General features: G+C 33.9%; 1 protein-coding gene across 5 annotated transcripts in view; it reads right to left on the bottom strand.

Moving 5' to 3' along the window:
* Positions 1 to 1297: 1297 nt before the first annotated feature.
* The window catches only part of IFT74 (intraflagellar transport 74), a 36242-nt gene continuing 18637 nt past the window's right edge, over positions 1298 to 18902 (bottom strand). For 4 of the 5 annotated variants that reach the window (XM_039733239.1, XM_039733238.1, XM_039733241.1 and 1 more), the window contains 9 exons: positions 18034 to 18113; positions 16925 to 16927; positions 14886 to 14939; positions 12482 to 12579; positions 11421 to 11547; positions 7418 to 7581; positions 6698 to 6823; positions 4269 to 4329; positions 1298 to 2623 (listed from right to left, as the gene is read on the bottom strand). In XM_039733239.1, the coding sequence (XP_039589173.1) occupies positions 2508 to 2623; positions 4269 to 4329; positions 6698 to 6823; positions 7418 to 7581; positions 11421 to 11547; positions 12482 to 12579; positions 14886 to 14939; positions 16925 to 16927; positions 18034 to 18113 (829 nt within the window). In that variant the 3' untranslated portion in view covers positions 1298 to 2507. The remainder of the gene's footprint in view (positions 2624 to 4268; positions 4330 to 6697; positions 6824 to 7417; positions 7582 to 11420; positions 11548 to 12481; positions 12580 to 14885; positions 14940 to 16924; positions 16928 to 18033; positions 18114 to 18902) is intronic. The other variant, XM_039733240.1, reaches the window with a different exon arrangement.

The following is an 18902-nucleotide window of genomic DNA, read 5'->3' as shown; positions in this document are numbered from 1 at the left end:
GGTGAAGCTGGCAGCCAAGAATGTCATGAAGTTCCACACACTGGAATTCCACACAGATACATACACAGTCCTGCTCCAGCAGAGGAACAATCCAGGCATCCATGCACACTGAGGGCTGAGTGGCTGGAAACCTGCTTTACTGAGAAGCATATTGAGGCTTCTCCTGGTGTACACCAAGGTGACCAATAGCCAACAATGCACAGCAAAACAGGCCAGCAGTATTCTGGGACACGCTAGGAAGAGCATTGGCAGGCAAGATGAGGGAGGTGATACTTACTAAGCCCTGCTGAGAGAGGTGAGCAGAAGAGATTTTAAATATCTCCACTATGCAGATGCTGACAGTTAATTCATGTCCTCTCAGTCTGAAGTCATAGCATAAAATGAGTAAAAGATTGCCTGGGTAGAGAGAGACCTGTGTTACTGAATTAGCATCCTGATGTACACACAGGAGCTTCAGTGAAAAAACACTGTCCAGTACTTAAATCATACTAAAAAAAGTATATATATAAGGAGTTAAAAAAGGTGATTTTCACTGCACTTGAGGAACTACATAAGGGTACTCAGCTCACTACTAGGAGTGACTTAATAATCTTCCAGAGGTAGATGAAACACTTGCTGCACAGCTTACCACTCCAAATCTGTACAGCTCTTTCCAGCCATGGGTACTATGACTGCTCTCAAGGACCATAAGGGTGAATTGTTAATAGAATGAGTGATGAGATTCTTACACAGAAACACGTTATCTGAAGATCCTTCAGTAGAACAAGGAACAAAACAGCATGCTGGAGAAAGGGATTTAATGACAGGCGTCTCCTGGGAGCACAGCAAAAACCTGTAAGCTTTACCATGCTATCTTACAGAATCACTAGCAAGGAATAAACCCTTCCCCTGCCCTGAGAAAAAGCAAAGTCAAAGCAGTCTGTTTATTCAGTCTGCAGCTTTTTTTCCATTGTTCATTGCAATATGTTATTCTAGCAAAAGTGGTATTCAGGAGGTGATCTCTCTGGCTGATGGTTTGATTGGTGAGAATATTAGACTTCAACTTTATCTCTGCAAATAATGGGCTTTCTCTGGAATAGCTGAAACTCTGACAGGAAGGAAGAGACTTTAGTGGGAATTTCCCCTAGATAACAGTCCTTAGTTTATAGGAATCCCTTCCATTATCTCTAAATATTCTAAACATATAGAGCAACACCATTCAGTGTGCTGAATTAGCAAACACAGTGCTTTCTGCACAAATCTTCAACATTTTTAGCTTACACATTTTTTTTTTAATACTCAGAAAGACAATCACAGATTTGAGGAATTTTAGTGACAAAAATACAGAACTATTTTAATGGACTCAGAACATTTCCTAATAATTTCTCTACTCCAGTTTCATGAAGCGAGGTGCACAGACTACCTCTTTTCTGGAAAACTTTTCTAAGTGAGCAGAAAAACTATAAATCCAGACCCCACTGCTTTTTTGCAGTTCTTTCTGTAAGACTAGTTTACTGTTCAACTAAGATTTCTATCTATAGTCAACTGTGCTTTTTCTATTTGATCAGGACTAGATTAAAATATACCAGGTGAAAGAAATGATCAACAAGCAATTTATAAAATACATTACGTGTAGAATGTGAGACAAATATATAAATGGAAATTTTAAAAAATCTAAACATTTTCTGAAATTTCTGCATCATAAAGCACATTGTTATTTTCTATATAACAATGTTATGTTCTATGTTGAAATTCTTCCTTGTGGATTTTTGTCAGAGGTTTCATGTGACACTGCTGCTTGAAACTGGAGGGGAAAAAGCATTGCAGAAAATACAAATAAATTTCTCTGCTATTTCCTTTACTGGTGAATACTACAGCAGTAAAACGCTCCACACAAAATCAGCTAGCTATATTTCACTACATTTTATCAGTTTGCTCTTTAAAATTACATCTTAAAAAATAACAAAGATAATTCTTCATTAGGAAATGGAAATTTGCTGGCATTTGCTTTTATTTTAAGATCTTACACTATGAAGCAATTTTGACTTTAAAAGATGCTTGTCATCCTAAGATGCTTTCCTTACTTGGTATAAATTGCTATATATATAGGTATGGTATTTTGATATTACCATTCATCTTATTATGCACTTATTTGAAGATAATGCTTATGATAGCCTGTCAAGTAGTCCTGTTCTCTCTGGCAGAAGTAGGACTACAAGGCAATTAGAAATTCTGCATATAAGGCAGACTAAAATTTCACATTTGAGATGCAATTCAACAATGGGCCTCAGCAACACATTGGGCAGTATTTCCTTTTTGTTTCTAAAATTCAGATGTTTCTAAAAATTTTAAACAATGCAAAAGGAGGGATAGTATTGAAACCTGCAACTTCTAAAAACCTGGGAAAATAGTTTTAAGAATATCTGTCACCCTAGAGGTGAATAAATTATCTCAGTAGTCCAGCTTTCCACACGGCCTTTGCACATCTCTCATTGTGGTCCCTTTGGGCAGGAAGGAAATGCCTGGATTCAGTTCTTGGTGTTCTGTAAAGCTTCTATGAGGGCTTTGTTGTATTCTTTGACCAGCTTTCTCGAATTCTTCATTATTGGCTGGTAGTCACTCTCCTGACTTTTTGTTGCTATGACTGATTAAAATAATTAAGGAAACGAAATGCCAGTATAAATATGACCATAATCACAGACCACAAGGGAACCACAACACCATACATTTCCTTCTGTGAAAACTGTCAAGGGATGAAAATAGTGGAAAAAACTCAGACTGGGGATAAAAGATTTACACTTATTTACTAGCTGCCATCTCACGACAAGCACTTTAGAAAAAGGAAGTGATTACATGCCTAAGTCACTTTTGTTCATGTATCTATATCTATATTTATATCTATATATATGCAATAAGTCCCTCATGAAGGACTCTGCCTATTGTTACATTGCAAACCAAACCATTTCAAGGCATTCAGTTATGTACAGATGTACAGTCTAGCTACAGAAGTCCCAGTTCAAGAAAGCACCCCCTCTCCAGTAGCCCAACAGGATGTAAGCACTCTGTATAAGGATCTGCACTTTGATAGGCAATATTCCGTACCAAGTTGGGGGATACTTTCATATGCTGATCAATTTTCTCTCTTGGTTTGTTTTAAAGTCTTTTCTGTTGAGAAAAATTGTGCTTAGGAGTCTTGCCTTAATAAGATATTCCAGTAGAGCTTCCTTCACAGAGGAGGTGGCTCCAACTATATTACACTGTCCAAGACTTTTTTCAGGTATTTTTCTAAGAACTAGAGCACTTAGCAGATCTGAGAAATGGGATATTTGGTATTTGCAGAAAATAACATTATATGTATACATATAGCTATAGGTTTATGCATTAATTACTAAATAATTATTATCATCATCAGTATTATTTCTGTGATGGCTAGGGTGACACAGAATTGCCTGAAATATAACCCCATGCCATTTTCTGAGACATGAAGGAATGTTCATTGTTCAACACACTACACTAGATGGTGGGGTCTAGTTTTGATGTTACCTTTACCAACTACATTTGTACTGTAATGACATAATAGTGATTTTGTGTATCTTAGAGATTCCAGAGTTTTAAAATAACAATTTATTTCTTAAATAATTTTAAAGAAGTAATTTTATTGCAGTGAATTCACTGTCCCTATAATATAAAATAAAAGCACAGCCTGGTCCTATTGAGATCTCTATCATAACTAAGGAGAAAAATAGAAAAATAGTACCAGATGAGAAGAATTTTAGTTAAAACAACTTCAGTGCTTTTCCTAATTTCAAAAACTGTCTTATGAAAACCATTTGCAAATCAGCAAGTAATGACTTTGCTGACATGATCACTGGAATGCAACTTGTTAATTTGAATCCCTTAAAGAGAGAGCTACAAGACAGTTCCCCCACCCCAGCATGTTTTCAAACAATGCTACACTGGCAGATTGATATCAGATAAAGACTGGAGAGATGTGAAGATAAACTTTATATGAAACCTAGCAGCAAACCTGAGAAAGAAGGAAAAATTCCAGACTGCAAGGCAAAGCTTATGGTTTAGGACCCTGTAAAACTCTTTCAGAGAACACATGCAAGTTTTGCTATATATAATATCTATCAGCTAACCAGATATTTGCAAAGGATTGCCTTTCCCCTCCTCCCCTGTCTTTTGCAGGCCATTCCGTCCTGTGTTACTCTGCTGGAGGAAACAGACTTCTTCCTCAATTAATACAGTGTGTGAATTTGACTCTTACTTCTTAAAGAAAAGGATACACTCCTTCATCATAAAGTTATTTTGCTCATGGTGCTGCCACTTCCTCTCCAAATTTGTAAGCTGAAAACAGAAAAACACAAAAAGAGCCAAAAATGAAAATGGTAATAATTACACACATATTTTACACAAATAATTTTGTATCAGTACCTTGTACTCATCAACTGTTAAGATCGATGTTATTTCACATAAAAAACACAGAAATGAGAAACAATGGCAAAATGCTTTTAAACCTGCTCATGATTAACCTGCATATATAACTTAGCACTTCATAATCCATCTGAATAAAAGCACTGTTTGCAACTGCAGTGACAGATGAAAAAATCAGATGAGAATTCAAGACTTGTCATATAAGAAAGTTAACAGCAAGTCAGAAGTAAAAAGATGAACAATTCAGGGAGATACTAATTCTCATTATGCTTCATATCATTTAGATGGATCTCTTCTTAGAATCGGTAAGATCTAAAATCACCAAAGATACAATATTTCCTGACACTGTCTTGGACTTTGCACTACACAGAAGAAACTTCCTTACTTCCATAGTTAAGTTTCCTGTCTGATGCCAGAAGTTGTGATAAGAACAGAGCTGCAGCGAGAAGATTGTAGGAGTGTGGGTTCAGCGCTGGCACTTCTTCAATACTTTCAGCATCAACAGGAAACTAATGTGGACATTATATTGATGGCTGCTTCCTTACAATACAATTTTATATTTGTTTTTCTGATGCTACTGTTCAAGGTTCTGCATTTCAAGATATGAAGATGTTATTTTTAAAAGTAAAACTGAAAACCATTCTGAGACTAAAATTAAGTAGAAATTAGGGCAAGAAATAAGGAAAATGTTGCAGTATTTTACTTTAAAGCTTTCCTTAAGCTGGAAGAGATGAAAATAGTTTCTGTATAATTCAAGCCTTAACAGTAAAGAATCCGTTATCTAGTGTATCAGTCCACAGCAAACAAGGCAATAATTTGTTTCCAAGACTAGGTATTTCTGACTAATTAGAATTATTATTGTCCTCTTAGTAGACATTGCTGCACACAATACAGCCAGTAAAGGAGCCTGGAACTGAAATACTTACTATCTTGCACACAGAAAAGGAAAGATTCAGTGTATTTTTATAGTAACTGCTTGACGACCAGTCAACCTCTTGCAAAATTGCCCAACTCCTCCACATTTATAAACACTATTTGTACATCAAAATGCTTCATTAATATCAATTAATCAATTATTATAAGACATACACCCTCATTTTTTTACACTCAGGACATAAAAAGAAAAGAAACAAATCCTTTCCACACAAATAAAAATAGAACTGCTATAGCTTAGTGAACTGAAGAAATTCTGTACAACTACTACTTTACATATATGTTTAGCCTCATTATGCTAGTATCTTAACCCTGCTTGGGCATGCATTTCCAATTTACCCTAGAATTTGATCTTGGCAAAAAAGATTCACAGTATCTGAAGTCTTCCACACTTTGGCATGTAGCTCTGAGGATTTATATCATCACCCTAGAAAGATTATAATAATCCTATGCTACAAATGGACACATATGCCTCAGAGCTGTGCCTTCTCATCTGCTCCACAACATTCATTTCACAAGAAAGTGCAACTTAAACATGTACAATATGACCTTCAGCTTTTAACTGTATTAGAAAAAATAACAGTTCTAAAAGACAAATATCTCAATAACCTCAATCAATAAAAAACATTGAAATGCATAAAAAAATCAGTTTCCCTTTCCACTTTATTTTAAAGTTATCTATTTTTCTTCTGTGCATTCAAACGTATATACCAGTAAAGTTCTGCTGCCAAAATGACAGCAATTTATGTGTGTTTATAATGAAAGAACAGAAGCCTATCAAGAAGTTATAAACATCTTCTTTCCTGATTCACTTTTGAAATGTAAACATACATATATACCAAAATTGTTTAAATGTGAACAGATCCTAAAACTTCAGTGGCCTGCAAGGAGCAAAATAGGAAAAAGGAAAATGGAATTAATAGCACTGATTTAAAGGAAAAAAAAATCACCATAACTTTAAAAGCAAGAGGGATCTTCGCTAATTAGTAGTGACCTTCTTTGTCCCTGAAGTTTCTTTCTAGGTTTGTCCTCAAACTACTTAAGCAAAGGAAGGGCAGAAGGTAGAGAGTTCTGAGCACGATTAACACAAACATTTAAACAAAGGATTCACATAACTTTTAGCTCAGAAAGATCTCTGCTAATAATCCAAAGCTTACAAGCCATTTGTTGGCATAATATTACCTTTGGTTTAAAAACAGCAAATACAGTTACACACCTACAACACATGACTTAGAAAACTCACTGAGAAGGAGTAAACAGATTCTGTCTGTACAATGCTTCATGTATATGAGAAAACCAAAACCAAGAAATAAACAACTGAAGGGATAATATGTAACTTGATCTATACCTGAGAATGGGTCTCATTTTCTTGCAGCTCCTTCTTTAGTGCCTCATACTCTGTATTCAAAAGCTCCATTATTTTCTTAAAAGCACGACTGTGTTTTGTTAATTTCTCTTTGTCATCCTCGAGTTTCTAGTTAGGAGAAAACCCAGCACAAACTGATTAATGGATGAGTTCATTTGATGTAGGCTTCAGGCACATTACTTCAATTTATCTTTCAAGATGCTACTTTTTTTCCTTTTAGAACAAGACCACATGCATATACATGAAGAACTCATCTGCTTTTCTCTAGCACTGCATGCTCTATCCTAAAAATAATAATCAATGATTATGACCAAGTTGTATGCTTAGACGGTACTGTATGAGTGCTAGTGGGAATGCTGCTATTAAGAATTTGTAGGAAATTCTCTTTTACTTGTGTTCCATGTTAGATTGCTAAATTCAAAGCTATGGGTAGTCATAAACTGCATAAGAGTTTAGATGAATTGCTAAAATAGAATGGGGAAATTCAGTGGAAGGAGGCAGGCTATCAAAAGATACCCAGCTGAATATCTGCTATATGTACCCAGTTAACAAGTCACACATATAAGCAAAATAGTATTTGGATGAATTTGCACTGATGTGCAATCCTGTTTTTCAGCTGTCAGAAGGACTGTCAGTCACAAAACTGGATTCCCCTCCACCAGCTGTTCAAAAGCACACACTTTGTTTCATCCCTTTGATTACCTTTTTCTTTTCTTCTCCTGATGCTTTCAGAGCTGGCAAATTATTGTAGATCTCCAACTCTGCTTTTGTCTGTTCAATTTTGTCTTTAAGAGAAGCCAGTTCACCAACCATCTTGCCCTCCAACAGTTCCATCTTCTGTAGGTCCAGCTGCAGTTTTTGACTCTCTAGGTCACCAGAAACACAATCTCTAATTAACAGTACTTTTTGTTTCAAAATACATAGCCCATTTCATAAAGATTCATGCTATATTTAACCAATATAAATATTTGCTATATTTAACCAATAATTCTGATTTTTTATATTTATGGCAGATATTAATGTAAAGGAAATAAAAAAATTGCTATTCACAACCATGCTACAAGTCATACACTACAATTACTGTATTATAATCCATAAGTGAAGAGTAATGAAAATGTGACCATCTGTATCACAGTGTTTCTGTTTATAATGTTTATAGTACCACACATTAATTATAGCACTACAATCTTAAAGCAGTGGTGATAACTTACAAAAAGTTTATTGCAATGCAATAGAAATGCAGACAAAACACAGACAAATAAAAAAGGTGTTTTTATGAGATTTTAGCATCATGTTATTTTTATTTGTGTTGTTTGAATATGGATAAGGCTTAGTTTTAGGACAACAAATACTGAAACTTGCTCTAAACATTTGCTTTGTACAGGAAAACACTTTCATATATTCTTCAAAAAAGAAATGCCACAGATTACAACATCAACATATGCTACAATATACAGCATTTACTTCTGAGATGCCATTAAAAGCATAACAGTTATGTAATTGAAGCAATTAGAACTGTGGGTGGATTATGACATAAAGAGGACTGCAGAGACTGAAAGTATCCAGACATGTGGGAGAGAAGAAACACTACAGATACACGAAGTAGTAAAAATACTTTGACTCAGTCTTGGGGTAAGTTACTTACCAGGAATCAAGAATGACTAGATGTTGGCTAGACTTAGGTTGGATGGTTTTGTGACCTAACCTGTGATTGTATGTCATTCATGTTCCTGAACACTGAATACATGACTATATCATCTTATGTTTCAGATCTGTGTCTAACTCAGAAGAACAATACAGATAATGCAGTTTTCTTCCTACTTTCCAAAGCATCAGGCAACATGGCCTATTAAGAGGGATGAGACTGTACTTTTCTTGTCATAGGTTTGCATCTTGAGATTTGTGTCGATCTGCTGAAAAAAGGAGAGAAAATCTCCTCCCCAACTTAACCAAGCCACTGTAAATCTTTAAGGCAGAAGAAAATGGATGTGTCCATGTGATAGAAGGAGAGCACCTTTCCAAAAACTGTGGGTATAGTTCTGTCAGTGGACTTATATGGGAAAATCTCACCTGATCAAAACACTCTCAGAACAAGATTTTGCTACTCATCTCTCTGCTTGTATATTTATGCCATATACTTATATTTTAGAGTGAAGCATTCACTTTTATCAGCATTTCTGGCATATTACAGGGCACTCACATGATTTCTTCAGGGACTTCAAAATGAAAAAAAAAAAAAAAGACAAACCAAGGTTTTTGTCCCATTTGCAATTATCCTGAGGAAAGCTTATCCATAAGTTAAGATTGAAAGTGTCCTCTATGTGCAAGGAGCATTTATATAAATATGAAAAGATTTCCATGCAAATTTAAAAAAGGATTTTAAATTAAAATATTTTTGATTGCTTCACATGTAAGTAACTCACAGTCTGCCTTCCACTGCAAAGAGCTTAAGAGACACATTCATTGTGTCTACAATATTTTAAAACTGCTCAATCTTTCACAATGAAGTTTCTGGCATTTGTCAATGACAGATTGTAAATCACAAGTGAACAGATCACTGCTTTACTTTGCTTGTTCCTACAGCACAGTGTTCTAAAGACAAATGCTTAAGAACATCAATAAATGAGAGTCTTAGATCAGAAACAGTAAAAAATGAAATTATAAAATAAACTCAGATTGGAGAGAAATAACAGAAAACATCTACACATGTTCATGAGAATTTACCTAGGTCTCATCACAGCATTTTCACTTTTTATGTAGTTGTTCTAATATCTGTACTTTTTTATTTTAAAATTAAACATAGTTGACCAGTCTGAATTTATTTTACATGTAAAGAATAGTACCAACCTAAATGTCAAAAAAGCAAAAAAATTTATTGAACTGCTCTAATACAAATACGATGAAACTGCAACGGATATTCCTATCCATTCACACTTTCTGGAGAAAAGGAAAGAAACTGGAAGGGGAAAATTTTATCCTTATCCAGCAGCAGACTCAATGAAAAAAAATCAAAACTGAAAAAAACCTCAAAATTCCTCTAGAAGAGACAGGAAGAGGATGCAGCCCAGTTCCTTCTGATATGCCATGAAGTTGCAGCATCTAGTATGCAGTGTGTACATAGTGGCAAATTCTCAGAACAAACTGCAGTGACCCAGGGAAATATTTTTGGGAAACTATGCCCTCAGCAGTTTTGTTTACCCTTCATGATTTCCTTTTCTTTTTTATTTTTTTAAGGGTTCTGCTGGAGGACTTTTTATATCTTTGTTACGACAAGAAAATATGGAAATCCAGATTTTAATAATAACAAAAGAATCTTGAAGATGACTGTAGTATAATTCAAAGATTAGAAGGAACTTCAGCTGTGCAAACTGAGCACTCACTGTATTTCTGAAAGAATCTTGTTTGTTATACTGTCTGTGAATGCCAGCTGTCACACATTTACTTAGTAATAACTTAAATTGTCTGCTGAAAATTATGCACTGTAACTTCCTCCTTTTTCCTCAGAGAGAAAGAAATTTTTCTTTCAATAATGCCTCTATAGCACTACATGCATCCAAAACATCATTATACTGGAAAATAGTCAGAAATGATGCTCATATGGAAGAACAAAAAGTCATATTTGAACTTTTAATATAAGGCCCAGAAATTTAAACTACACTACAATTGCAAAATGAGTATTTGCAGATGAGCAAACACTACTGTTAAATTACACAACAGAAAATCAATTTCTCTAAGATTTTGTGCCAAACAACTTCTTATTTGTTCATAACTACTTTTAAGTCACAATACTGGTTTCTATTTTGAAAATTACTATGAAGTACAACATGAAACAGCCTTCTAAGAAAATTATTTATCCTTCTTAATTTCTGCCCCTTCCTTTCAGCCAAACAAACAAGGAAAGGTTTGCTGAACCAATAATGATATTGGAAAAGACACAGAATTTTGAGGACAATTCTACCATGAACAGTGCAAATAACGAACTAAAGTGATACTTCTTATGGGAATGAAGGGAAACTACTGCCTGCTTTTTGAAATTACAGAGAACATCCTTAAGATGCTAATAAGTATTTGAGTATTTAGAAAAGAAAGTCAAAATGAGTATTCACTCTGCAGAACTGAAGCCTCAGGATTTGAGAGCTATTCACTGTTGTCAGTTAATTGCCTGTGGTACATATCCATTTGGAAAAGCACAAACCATAAGTAAGTGACACTAAGAACTACATTTACAAATAACACATGGTTAGATAACTGTGGAAGAGTCTGATTCAGTTTATTAAACACTTTACCAAGATCATGAAAGATCTTATTTTGAGGTAAGTATCAGTAAAATCCAATTCCAGATCAATTCAACCCCTGTATTGAAATACACTTGTTAAACATATATCTGTGCAAGGAAGACTATAATTTAGGGATAATAGTAAAATAAACATAAATAAGCATACATACCTATTATAAATACATCATATAGAATATCTAATAGATTATAGATATTATGAAATAAATAAAACAAATAGAAATAAATTGATGAAAATAAATAACTTGTTACCCAGAAGCATTTCAATTTGTGAACTTATTACTGTATTTTAATATTTGGAGATCACTTGGTATCTAATATTTGGAAATCTTCTACATGATATCAGTGTAACAATTCATGTAGTCTTTATTATTTTAAGGAATTAATAAGAAAATCCAATGCTGATCTCACCTGTAATCAGATTCTTAGCAGTGCTCTGTGATTTCTGCATTTCATTTGATTTGAAAGTGAGGTCTTCCTGCATAATCTTCAGGTCTTGATTGGTAACAGATGAAATTTGTTTCATATGATTCAGATTCTGCGTGTTACCAACAACAATTATAAGAACATGCTGTATTTTTGAAACAACAAGTGGCAACTGGACAAGTAAGAAACTCTCCTGTCCTATGACACTGTCTGCTATTTGAGTGTTTTAAATGTGAATGACTTGCATTCTGCCAACTTCTGATAAAAGATGTATTGACAGGCCAGCACAGATGAAATAAATGTGCAGCAAATACAAACTGTGCTGCCATATAGGTCTGTTGTAAAATAAGTGACAGTGCCTAAAATATACTTAATGGCATGCTATATTGAAAGAGATAATTAAAATAATAATAGAATCAAAATATTACTCAGATGAAAGTTTTCTATAACATAAAAATCCATGGGACCCAAAAACATTAAAAAGAATACAAGTCTTGAAAGTGAAAAAAATGGCAGACTGGAAATGGGAACAGTTTCTGAACTGCTACATTACTAATTTATAATATCTACATTAAATATTATGCATCAGGGTAGTTCAGACATACTTTTAGTAGATCAGAGGGACAACTGAAATATTTTTAGTTCAGCAACACTAGTGACAAAATACCCATGAACTGAGATTTGCAAACTGTGGATAAACAAAATATTGCAGTAGTTTTATTTGCAGTATTTGGAAATGTTTTTCATTATTAATGTTAGTTATAGCAGAGATGAAGAGTTACAGAAATTGTGAAAATATTCCTTTGTTCTGGTTACAATATCACATACTGTTCAAAACTCTTCCCCCAGAAAAAGGGAGAAATTAAACTAATCTTTTTTTTTAACTACAGCTGTACATGGTTTAATGTTTAATCATTTTAAGAGAAAATTATGTAGATAAGTATAAATACATAAAATCCACCATCCCTCTTTATCCAGCCATTCTCCTGTTCTGTGTGTCTATAGTCCTAGCGTGCCAAAGGAGGATGGAAATGTTACATGCTTACCCTGCTCGAGTGCTCCAGGAGTGCAACAATGTTGGCTTCTATTTGGGCCTTTCGTTCCAATTCCTGATTCTTCACCTCTTCAAAAGTCGCCAGAAAATCTAGATATTAACAAACATGAAAAAGAAGGCTCTTACTTTTATGGTTGCAATGTTGTTTCCAGTCAAAAGCTGGTATTAAATTCGAAGCAGTACAGTTTCAGATAGGTTACTTTAATTGCTTATTTAAAAGCCAGGTAGTAGAGGCCTTGAAACTTGTCAGCTTACTGACCTTTTTTCATTTGAATGTTGTATATTTCACAGCTTCATAAAAACTCTTGAATGCAAGAGAGTGCAAGAGCTCATCAAATTAACTCACTTGCTCCAGGACAAAACCAGCTGTATGTACCAGTAATTCAGATGTTTGTCTATATTCTTCACACAGCGCTCCTAATAGATATTCTACAGTTCTCCTGGACAATCTGTTTCAATGCTTGGTATGTTTTATTGTTACAAAGTTTTTACTAATATCCAACCTAAAATCTTTCTGCACCTAGCGGTATGTTACTCCTTTTCTATCCTCCACATATATGTAGAAATTAATTATTCCATTATTATTTGAAACAGCTTTTTTACCCATTTGACAACTGTAATAAATTTTCTAAAATAAAATATAAATTCTTTTTATATCTCCTTGCAGGCCATGGTTTCTGCATACCCCCATCAGTTTTCTTCAGGACTGACAGCCCCCTTCTTTATGAGCAGAACTCCCATCTGAAGAATTTGATACACAGGGAAAAAGATTACTTCAGATCTCCAAAAAAATTACACTCCAATGTACACCTGCTTTTGTGGTATTTTCCTTGTTAGTTTGATACTGCTCAGCCATGTTCACTTTGTCTTTCAGTCTCTGAGCCATACCACAGAGCTGTACCTAATGAACCCCTCCCTACTCTGCATTTTCGCTGTGGATTACTTTATCCAAGTGTAAGAACTTACACTTAGTCCTTCCCAAACTTTTTTGTAATTAATTTCTAATAAAACAGATATATACTAAGTTCTAACCACACTCTTTAACATGATTTCAGCTTTTCTGATGGACCAGTTTTTGTAATTGTTCTGTCAGATGGTCTCTCCCATCATCCAACTGATTTAAAAAATACTGACTAACCTGAACATGTGACACACTGCAAAGCACCACACAGTACATCCTTTCATATTGGCACAGAATCTTCCAAAAATTAATGATTTTTTAACTTAATGCACAATATAGGTTAATAATGGACAATATTTGCCTAGCTTGCTTCTGAAAAGACCACAAGGCAGCAGAAATTGTGTTGAAGTTAAAGTACACATAATCTGCTACACCTTCCTTTTTCTGCAGTATTTTTCTGACACAAAAAAAGGAAAAAAAGTTGTTTGTACTTGACAAATCAATATTAGTGTTATTCATACACCTATTCCTGTTACATTTACATATTGTTAGCTTGCACAGTTTTCCCAAATTGCTTGTGGAAACTGTTACTAGTCTGACTGGTCTGTATTGCCCTGTCCCCTCTTCCTCTGCATAGGCATCATATTTCCTCTTTCCTCATCCCTAAGACTCCTGGCATGTTCCCCCAATCTCCCAGGTCTCAAGTCCCCCAAATCACTAACTGGTCTCTAATTTTACAGCAATAACCTATAATGAAGCATGACCAAAACACAAAATGTCAAGCCCTGCAGACCTCATCTGTATTAATATGGAAAATCCAGATCAAGTGAGCTTTTGTCTCTGCTTCTCAGAAAACTTGGCAATTTGAAAGCACAGAAACTTGCTGTGTTTTTTATTAATCTTCTTTTATTATCATCTGAGACCTTTCTCTCAGTATCATGATAGCCATAAGTTATATAGAACATTTTTAGAGAACACTTAAAAAAAGGTATTATATCCTTTGACCTCCATGGAGTATTTACTGACCGTTATCCCTTTTGCTGAATAACAGACCAACTTTTTTGTAACCTGTCTCCTACAGTATACAAGGATTAGCAACATTTGTCTTGAGTAAATAGATATGAGAAGCCCTAATTTTATAGAATTACATTATATCTACAGTCTTTCATGTTGAAGTTCTGCTTTTAATCACTGAATTCTTTAATTACAACTTTGCTTTCATAAAATAAAGTTGTGTTCCTAAGACATTTAATGGTTGATGAAAAGCCTTGAAAGACACTCTGAATATTTGAATATTTGTGACTGTCCTGTAAGATATCAATTATCTTGTCCACAGAACAAGACTGCAGAACTTTATGCAAAGATCAGCACATCAGTTCTTTGCAGCTAAAAATTAACTTTTTAACAGTAAACCAAAACCTGTAATTTAGTGAAATTAGGCTTAATTTTATATATATATATAAAATTTTAGGCTAAATAATATTAGACAACTTACTGTCCATGCTCTCTTCCCGCTTCTTCAACTCCTTGTATCTCCAATTTTCTTCCCCTACAAGAGATGTAACATTGATTTAACTTTAATCAATGTAACATTGATTTATTGTGTCAGGCCTGGATTCCTTCAGGAAGGCAAAATGTCTATTTCAAAAATAAAATTTCTACATGCCTAGGAACTACAGAATCTATCCTATTTCATTTAATGTAGTCAGTTCAACTAACTATATCATATATATCTTTATATTAAAAAAGAAGATAGCATAATAAATCAGCTTCAATGCGATTTTGACAACCTTTCAGGGTTACAACTTCTGATGGATAGGAGTGAGATAAATATTCAGACTGGACAAAGGAAGTTCACAAGGTTTTTCTGAAGTCAAGTGAATTTCAATAATAGAGAACAAATGCTTCTTTGCATTTGGGCACCATGATTAGTTAAAACTTTCTGCAGCCTGTTTAATATATGAGCCACTTCAACTGCACTTTCACCTATTAGAATGGACTTTCATAAGGATATGCAGCCTGCAAGTGATAATCTCAAGGAAATAAACAGGAGAACTGTACAAGCAATAGTCTAGGAAAATAAAATGCACAGAAAACTTTCTACAATTAAGTTAGAAACAACATTTCCACACACCTTCAATATACTGGTATTGAAGTAAGGAATAACATTCATATTCACCCTATTTTTCAATTCAACTACTGATTATATAATTAACTCATAATTTGTATGTATTAGTAAAGTGGGACACCTGATATATCTGTCACAAGAAGATGAAACAATTCATTTCCTACAAATAATATGAAGTTTCAAACATCTACATTTTAAATTGAGTCTGTTTTATTTTTAACATAATTTTTTAATTTTAAAGGATATAAAGTAAAAGAATCAAATAGGTACAGATAAAACTGAGCAAGCAAATTTCTCTAGAACTTTTTATTTGTGCACCCCCATGCTTTCCTTTTTATCTGCTATATAGAAACAGTAATAACACCTGAGGGACCGTAAGGGACTTCAATTCTGTTTCAGCTTCCTTGCGGCTGTGGCTTTGCTCCTTGCCCCTTTCATTTTGCAAGGCAATTTAATAGTTAATGACTCCAATAGTTAATGACTTAGCCTGCTCTGCTCTTAACATTTCCAGTAATGGTGAGCCATGAAACAGAATTACATGATCTGTCAAGTATTTATAGAAAAAAATATTTGAAGACCACAACTTTGAGATATCTTTTCAGTAAGTTTTCTTTCAAATACACCACTAATACACAACTATTTTAACCTCATCTTCAATGTAAGAAGGGTTAAGTCTGTTGCATTATAAGTTAATGCTGACTTTGACTAATCATTAAAGTTTACTGCTAGTATATAGGCCACGTAATAAGTGGATGAATTATTTACTTATTTAGATTTTTTCAGGCAAAATCTAAAAATAGTTATTTCAACATTGTATGTTTAGTCTTTTTGCTGCTCAGAAATATTGCTGTCACTGAAATATGTATCCTAAAATATTAAATAATCCTTTGTTAAAATGTCTATTTTTTACTGGCTATTTCACCTGATATTTACATAAAAACCTTTAGAGCGGAATTTTGGGAATGTTATGTATGAAGTTTAAATACTGATCCAGAAGTAAAGTCACTAGGGAGGGACAGAGCATAGGAATTTCAACGACACACCAAGATACTGATTTAGAGCAGAAGTATGAATGGCCCTCTGTGAATTTCTCTCCATTCACTAGAGAAGACAGAATTGGGAGTTTACGTTTGTGTGTCTTAAAGCTACTCTTTATGAATATCTTTAGTCCCTCTGTGTTACACAAAGAGGTATAATTCCCTCTGCATTATACCACAAAATAACTTGATTCTGAATATTCTGACTGGTTCTGATATGCTGACAAAGCCCACGTGCTTTCTCCTACATATGCTTCAAACTCTTCTTCAATAGAGTTTTTTTAATAAACGGTGAAAGACACAGTCCAGCAATGAATGACTGTGTGTGTGTACTGAACTATAAAATGTGAAAAGCAGCTCACTTCTTACCTTCTGTATTTCTCCAAAGTTAAAAAATGGTTGCAAGCCAAAAAAAAAAGAAAAATTAAAGAACAATAAAGTTTGCAATTATATAATCTGGAAACACAAAGCTAATAATGCAGTCTTAATAAATTATTTTTTAAAAAATTAAGTGTCTGTAGAAATATGAAATATTTTGCCATGCAAAAGATGATAGACAGATGTCTGAAACATTTGTTTAGAGGCAGATTTCTACGTATTTATTCACCTGGGATAAACTTACAGCTAGATTTTACATTGATTGCACAAAAAAAGGCATAAAGTAAGAGGGACAACAATTCCTTAATCCTACAGAGGTTAAATAATTTGTTATAAAGACTTTCAGAATGCAGGCATATATTTATGTAATTCGTATCTGAACAAGATTTTTTATAATCAAAAGCAAGTTTTCCATTGAATGGATCTTCCTTTTATGTAGAACCTGTTACAACTTTTAAGGGCCCATGTTCAAAGCAAAGTTACTTCCTCCAGAAGAGGAATTAACCACAGAACCATAACTTCCAGTGTTAGGACAAATTCCAAACTAACCTAGCCTAAGCACTAGCAGCATGTGTTTGCTGGAGGACAGTATAAGCTAAGGCCATTATTGGGCAGCTTACAAACACTTCTTGCCAAAATCAACCCAAGAAGTTTCAAAGCCAGATAAAAATAATACTGAACTCAGTCTACTATACATATTGCTATTAAATATCCTCAATTCCACATTTGCTGACAGTATAACAGATCATGTAAAAGGTAAAATTAATGAAAGCATTTCTAAATATGAGTTTGTTCTGAAGTGCTTCTAATAAGACAAACTTCTATTTCCCAAACAATATTAAAAATAAAATTGGACAAAAAACCAGACAGCTGTCCTATTATTTTATATGAACTTGTTGAATGTATCACTAAAGGTGGCTACTCCCCATTTGTTATGTCCAAAAAGAAAAGGCTGTACCTGTGGCACAGAACTTCTCATGCTGATGAGTACTTGACTTACTGCATAAGCCTCAAAGTTTTAAGCAACTCCTAAGTACAATAGTTTGTTATAGAACAAGCAGAAGCAGCTCTGCAGTCTGCCACAACTCTAATCATATTACCTCGATAGTTCTCCAGATCTGTATCAAGTCGTTGAATGACCTTTTTAAAATAATCTATTTTTTCTTTTACTTCTGCCAACCTAACAAATAGATAAAGAAAGTCAAGGTTAAAACTGTGTTGTAAAATACTTACTTGATTTTAGACAAAATGGAAAAGTCAAGAATAAAAATAGAAAATAAAAATTTATCAAAACCAAAAGAATATCAGGATGATTCTTGTTATTATGAAAGGTATATGTAAATCATCTATCACTTAGTCCTGTGTTTATTAAATAGAAGTTCTGTAGCTCCTTTTTATTAAAAACCAATTTTTGTTGAGTCATCAGTAATTCTTAACTTACTCAACTAGTCCCTCTGCTGGTTGCTATTCAGCTTCAAAGAAATACAACATAATTGTTAAACTGCAATAACTGTATTCCTTTAACATATTTCTACACAAAATCTCAAATATAATTCTTTGTTATTGTTATTTATTAAAAAAATCTGTTAAGCAACTTATTATCCAATGCATTAAAAAGTAACCAATAATTATAGTTGGGAATATTGCTTAAAAGAATTTAATACTGTTTCTAAGAGATTTTATCAATTATCTCAGTTTGTTTTCAAGAAAGAGAAATCAAAAGGCTCAAAATCAGAAAATATTGTACTGTTTTATTTCCCCCTCAATACATTACTATTTATTATAAGATTTACTTGACTTTCTGGCCAGTCTTTGGAAAGGCCCAGTACCTAAGAATCAAGAAGCAATGCCCTTCTAATCTTTAGAATGGAACTTCCGTAACTCTTACGTTTTAAGAACACATAAACAAACTTAATGATGGTTCAATTTCATAGCTGTCTCACAGGAGCATCTCTTACAAATCAATGTC

This window comes from Passer montanus, unplaced genomic scaffold (assembly GCF_014805655.1).
Source record: "Passer montanus isolate IOZ18808 unplaced genomic scaffold, ASM1480565v1 scaffold85, whole genome shotgun sequence".
NCBI lineage: Eukaryota > Metazoa > Chordata > Aves > Passeriformes > Passeridae > Passer > Passer montanus.
This window is presented reverse-complemented; position numbering and strand designations above follow the sequence as displayed.